Consider the following 6660-nt stretch of genomic DNA (forward strand, 5'->3'; position numbering starts at 1 on the left):
AAGCCTCAAAAGGAGACTGTTCTTATGAAACCTGTGCCTGAATTACCGTTTCAGTTGGTCGCTATGGATTTGTTTGCTTTCAAGGGCAGAGATTACATTATCTTGGCTGATTCCTTTAGTGGCTATTTTGACTTCAAAAAGCTATCAAGTACCACATCACGAGCAATTATTGATTTCTGTAAAGAAAAGTTTGCAGAACATGGAATCCCGCAAGAAGTGCATTCAGATGGTGGCCCTCAGTTCACGAGTCGAGAATTTAGACAATTTTCAAGGGATTGGGGATTTGCTCGAGTATTTTCTAGCCCATATTTCGCTCGATCGAATGGATTTGTTGAGAGATATGTCCAGACAGCTAAAAAAATTCTTAAAAGATGTGAAATGGATGGGCATGACGTGAAAATGGCACTTTTGATGGAAAGGAATACACGTAGAGAGGGTTTGGATTCGCCCTCGGAACGCTTATTTGGGAGGAAAACAAGAAATCCAATGACGCTGACCGATGATAGTCTGAAACCATGTTGGATTTCGGATGAAGCTCAGAAACTCAGAGCAGCCAGGCAGAAACAGAAAAAGTACGCTGACAGAAGTGCTGTGGACCACAAGCCTTTGCAACGAGGCGAGAAAGTGCGAGTTTTGGATGGAGACATTTGGGTATCAGGAACAGTTAAGGCACCTGAAACAGAAAGATCGTATCACGTTCATTTGGATGACGGGCGATTGGTACGCAGAAATTCGTCATTCTTAAAGCCAACTAAAGTGACGAATCCAATGATGCGAAAGAAGAGGTCAATTACTGTGGATTATGATTCCGAACCTGACGTCGTTGAACAAGAGTCACATGAAAATACAGTCGAATCAGAGACAGAAATTGTTTCTCCGAACGTGATAAATTCCCCAAAAAGTGAGAGAATGGATGGACCAGTCAGGATTGGGAGAACGGATGGGGCTGTAACAACAAGATCAGGCAGAATCGTTAAGAAGCCAGAACGTTTGAATCTTTAAAAATTGGAAGTTATTTAATTTGAGTATATTCCTAAATTAACTTAATTTGTAACTGAAGTAATATCTAATTCCAAATTTATTATTATTGAATTTCTATAAAACTTTCATGTCGATTTAAAAAGAGGAAGATGTGATGTAAGTTGGCAGCATTGCCAACTGTCAGTTAGTTGAATAAATGCGTTGCTTGAAGTAAGCCATTCTCTGCGTCTTTGCAAATCATTACATTCACGGAATCTTACTGTGGCGATATTAATACCACAAAGAATCCGGCCATTATTTTTATCAATCGTTATCTTTGAGATTGGGTCAATCCAGACGTGAAGAACGGTGGGTGTTACCGTCTTCATATTCCACAGTATTATTGACCCTCCACTGGCTTTAAATGCTGGATTAACTGACTTGTTGGGAGAAATCTTCTGCCGTTTGCCCAGTTCTTTGTTCCAGCCAGCGAACGGTTGTGTCTCAACTTTCGAGCAACCATATCCAGTGAGAAGAGTAAAGGAAAATTTTGCTCCAACGTGCTCGGATGAAGACTGGATCATATCTAATCATATTTTATGCTATTCCACGTACATCATTGCATTCACTCTTCTACTCACGCACGCACTCATACTCATTTATCAATTCACCTCATTTACTTAAAGTTACTTACTCAGCATACTTTCTATCTTACATCCTTTTCTGACATGTGTATTTTAAGGCAAATGATCCTGAATTCCATTCCACTTCTTAAAATCATTTTGCGGAGTTATAAGGTAAAATGAGGCAATTTGGAACAATTTACAATTTTGGACATTTGAGATTTTCTCATTGTTTCAGATGAGCAAAAAGAAAACAAAGACCGCGAAATAGAAGAAAAAGACTATTAAGAAGAAAAGGAACAGCTTTTCTTCCTTTTGAATCTCTAAAACACTGAGAAAATCTCAAATGTCCCAAATTTTAAATGGTTCCAAATTACCTCATTTTACCCTATTAACGTAATCTCAATAAAAAATTAAGTTCGACCACTCAGAATTTCGAGTTGAAAATATTGCTACCATCATATCATTGATTTGAGTATGTGTTGCTCGAAAGAATTATAGCATTCGGGTGAAAACATTAAGTGCGGAATTTTTGCCTTCGATTCCGGTGTCTTGGATTTATAACAATTGATTTTAATTCAGCTGAAAATAGCTGAATGCTGCTGACCTTCAGCACTTTTTGTTCGAGAACTGCTGACCGGTCAGCATATTTTTGCTGATCGATTCAGCAAAAATGTGCTGAAAACGCTGCTTTTTTCAGCTAACTGTGTTCGCTGGGATCGACAACTTAGTGTTGCCAGATTGGAATGCCCAAACGACTTTTTCCTTTCGTAATGGTTCCTCTGCCGTATCCAAACGATCCACACAGAATTTTTTAAAATAAAAAAAAAACCAAAATTAACATCAATTGATTTTATTTTTCCGTATTTTTGCATTTGGAACTACACAAATATTTTGATAGGTGGGTTATCTCATGTGTAAAATATATGGCATAAATTGATTTGTACCTAAAAAAAAAAGATAATAAAAAATGGCAATTGAAGACTAGAATTGAAATAAAACTAAACTACACCCATAAAAATTTTGGCAAATATTGAGAGAATGTTTTAAATGAAGAAATCTAATCCTAAACAAGTGTTAATCCCACCACCTTTGTTATTTATTGTGCAAACATTTAAGAGTGTGAATGCATGCCATTTGGTGAAGCATTATTTTTCTTTATACTACGAATAGAATAAAATCGATTTAAAATGTGACTCCTTATTTAACTGGCTAATTCCTCGAGCAATTCTTCTGTGCTCTTCTGTTCACTCTTGAACTTCTCCATGAAATGCTGTGGAACTGTCCACTCAAGAAGCTCACGAATATTTATCTTCAGCCTCTCAGCTTCAGACTTCGTGGCATCTTCACAGACTGTCCTCTTGCCAAATTTCAGTGAATCAATCAGCACATTGTCAATCAATCTCTTCTCAAAACCCAAAGTCTTGAGACGTTCATCTGATGAGATCTTCTTTATGAGCACTGCCACCAGTAGACGCATTCGACTTAGAGCCATTGGAGTCTCAATCATTCCCTCAGTATCGCTCTACAAAGATTCATTTTTCAATAATCAAAATTAAAGTGAATTTCAACAAAAAAAAACCACCTCTCCTCCTCCATTGACTTCTGCATCCTCTTGCTTCGTGCATTCACTATTATGCTGCGTAAGCTCGATCTTGGTGCGGAAAAATTGATTGCAAGACTCGCACATGTAAGGCTTATCCTGTTTATGTATGGCCTGCATATGCTTCTTGAGATGTGGAAGCTGTGAGAAAGCTGTTTCTTGTTCCACACAGAGTGGACACTTGAAAGGCTTCTCACCCGTATGCTTCCGGATATGCAGCTTGAGGACACTGGAGTGAGCAAAAGCTTGCCAGCAAACCTGGCAATTGATACACGATGAAAACGAAGATCTTAGACCAATTGATCCAATCATTTTACCTGACAACGATATGGCCTTTCACCAGAGTGAATCCTCTGATGCACTACCAACTGACTACGCTGCGTGAAGGCCGTGCCACAATCTGCACAGCCATGTGGCTTCAAGTTCTTGTGGATGCGCATATGCTGCGGCAAATGACCTTTGAACATCTTCTTACAAATCGGACAGAGAAAAGCCTTAACGTTGCCATGGAGGCACGATAAATGCTTGTTCAGGGCATCAGGACGCAGAAAACTCTGACAAATCAATAAAAAAAAACATTAAAACTACTGCTTATTCTTTTTTTTTATTCAATGCACAAAGTGCTTTCTACCTTGCCACATTTGTGACACGTGTAATCACGCTCATCATTGTGAGCTTTTGTGTGCAGCCTCAGATTAGCAGAACATGAAAAGGCGCTGGGACAGAAACTGCATCGATGCTTTTTGACGCCATTATGGGAGAGCATGTGCTGAGACAGCTGCAAAAGTTGTTACTTTTTAGGTCATACGTCTAAAAAAAAAGTGGTACATCACTTCTCAAAGTCATTCAAAATTTGTCTAATCGAAACAAGTGGCACTAAATTTGAAAGAAAAAACTTGAATTTATGTTACTTCCCATCCGATTTTTGTGGATTGATAACAAAACAAATTATAATGATGTCCGAATCCAGATATATTTTTGTTGAAGTCTAATTAATTCCTGAGCTAAGACAATTTTAATCAAAATATCGTGAAACTGGCTCGTTGGATATGTTCCGGTTCGAAAAGAGTTCAATAAAAAATATTACCTTCGGTAACTTATGTTACAATCTACATCGCAGGCCAAACGGTGAGAAAAAACAAGAGGTTAAGCGGATTGAGATACCAACTTGGAGTTTTTGGTGGACCCCCTACAAATTAACCTTTGGATATTTAACATGAACTACATTGAGTCTTGTCCTTCCCTTTCCACTCCTACACCATGTTTTCTGCTAGTTTTATCTTGATCTCCTTAAAATCATTTTAAGTTCTAATGGTTTTAGTAGCGTTGGTACTAGCTTCTTCCCAAAGGTCAAACTCCCTGTTGGAGTTTGAATTGGCATAACAGATGTCACCTAGAGTGGCACCGATTCTCTTAAAAAGCATTCCTAGTGTTAAATAAGGACCTACTCCTACAGAGGGATATCGTAGATAGGAATTGTGAATGTTAACGCAGTTCATTTTGGATCGTGGTAAGTTCCATTTTAAGTGACATTTTCGGTTTATTGTGAGAATTTTGCGAGAAAGATTCCCCCTGAAAAGCTATGCAAGCCATTGTTAGGAAGCGTCAACCTCGGGGCAGGTCTAGGACACGGTGGTTGAATCAAATTCAAGAGAATCGGCAGGCGTGGGTTGCTAAACTGGATGTCATGGGCTCGTGACCCTAATAGAAATAAACGATTGAAAATGATAATAATGTGAAAATTTTGCGAACATTTTGTTCAATATCAATTGCATTTCTCTGTAGAGAATCATCAATCAGAGGCTCTGATTCAGAGCAAGTAACACTCAAATCATCCAGTCTTCTCCGGAGCGGAGATAGGAAAAATTCTTGCCTCTACCCACGATCGAACTGGAGAACTCTTGTTAACTGATGACTGCTCTGTCAACTGAGCTATTACACTATGCAACAAATTGACAACTTTATTTGGCACACGGATCTCACATGGTACGTTTGGTAGAGTCGAGTCTCCTGATCAAAAATCTGTTCTTGGTTTTTCTCCTATACGCCACAATTTTCTTTAATTATTTTTTTTTTGTTTTTGCTGTTTTGTCTCATATTATAAATTATACCTCCGGTTCTAATGTACAGAACTTAATAAATGGACATCCGTTGGAAAGGTATGAAATTGTGCTTCAACTGGAAAATGATGTGATATTTTTAGAAAACTTTGGGGTCAGAAAAACAAAATCTAATTAAAACTTCTCAAAAATGGCCTAAGAAAGCAACTTTTGAAAAATCATATAAAGTAAACTAAACTAAATATTAATGTACTGTCTTTAGCACACAATAGATTCCACATAAAACTACATTTTTGCCATAGAAGACATCTTGCTCCGACACCTCTAAATGCCTTATTTTTTTGATTTTAGTCAGAAAATTTTCCAGAAGAAATTCTACAAGAACATCCTCGGACGAAGCGGGGTGTACCTTTCTGGGACTGCCTACGAACAAGCCTGGGCAGATCCCGAAAGTTTACTCGAATTCTCAAGTTGAACTAAAAACCACAGAGTGAAACATTTCACTCCCTAATGGTTGCAATTTTATATGCGTTGCTCGCAAGAATTATAAAGTAAAAGCGAAAAATCACATTATAGGATCGTACCAATATTTAATGTTTTCTTTTATCTTCGGTTTTTTAATCTCATCGATCTCTTTCGAAAAATGCAAGGTGAAAAGGCCTACATTTCATAGCCGACATGTAAACGATCTTACACGATCTTACTGACTAGACTAGACCGAAAGGCTCTCGGCTCGTTTAAAACGCAAACCTTCATTTGGCTGGTATTGGTCACCTTCAAGGAAGTAAATTCATGACATATCGTCAATTGGATCACTAACTGTACTAACTGAATTTGCTTTGTACCTGCATTCGTTACAAACGTGAAGCTGTGAAGCAGTGATGCGTCGTTTCCGACGAATGCAGATACAAAGCTGTGGGAAAGTCTTGAATATTTCTGTCAGTCTATTGTTTGTTTACTTTTGAATTGTCAGTTCAAATTCACCACTTTGTCCCATTTTGGGACAAGCGCCATTTTGTAATTTGCCTTTCAGGCAAGACTGCTAAAAAGCTCAAATTTCCTCCCTTCTGGCAACACTGTAGTGAAAAAGCTTCTTGGAATAAAGCATTCTTGATGTATGGACGCTTTTTATTTCTACTGTGGAAAAATCTACAAATTTCTTGTCTTGTGTTAAGCATCGGGATCTGGATTTGTCTTTATAGTTCACTCTAGTGCAGAGATGTGCAAGAACCGTTTGAAACCGAAAAAACGTAAAATAAAGCTTGTGCGTCAATGGTCAAAACGCTACCTGAGCAAACTTATTTTGACGTTTATTCGGTTTCAACGGTTCTTGCACACCTCTGCTCTAGTGGAATTGTGTATTCCCGATATTGTCAATTCAGGCCCAGTGTCGAGCCGTCAAATTGGTTTCCGT

The 6660-nt window shown here is 38.2% G+C and overlaps 1 protein-coding gene across 1 annotated transcript; it reads right to left on the reverse strand.

Annotated features, from left to right (window-relative positions):
* Positions 1 to 2420: 2420 nt before the first annotated feature.
* LOC129802269 (zinc finger protein OZF-like) lies at positions 2421 to 5462 on the reverse strand. Its single transcript, XM_055847969.1, has 4 exons — positions 3818 to 5462; positions 3504 to 3740; positions 3169 to 3444; positions 2421 to 3108 (listed from the first exon to the last, which is right to left on the reverse strand). The coding sequence occupies exons 1-4, from the start codon at positions 3950 to 3952 to the stop codon at positions 2788 to 2790; spliced, it is 969 nt and encodes a 322-aa protein (XP_055703944.1). The 5' UTR covers positions 3953 to 5462; the 3' UTR covers positions 2421 to 2787.
* Between the last annotated feature and the right edge of the window lie 1198 nt (positions 5463 to 6660).

This window comes from Phlebotomus papatasi, chromosome 2 (assembly GCF_024763615.1).
Source record: "Phlebotomus papatasi isolate M1 chromosome 2, Ppap_2.1, whole genome shotgun sequence".
NCBI classification, from domain to species: Eukaryota; Metazoa; Arthropoda; class Insecta; order Diptera; family Psychodidae; genus Phlebotomus; species Phlebotomus papatasi.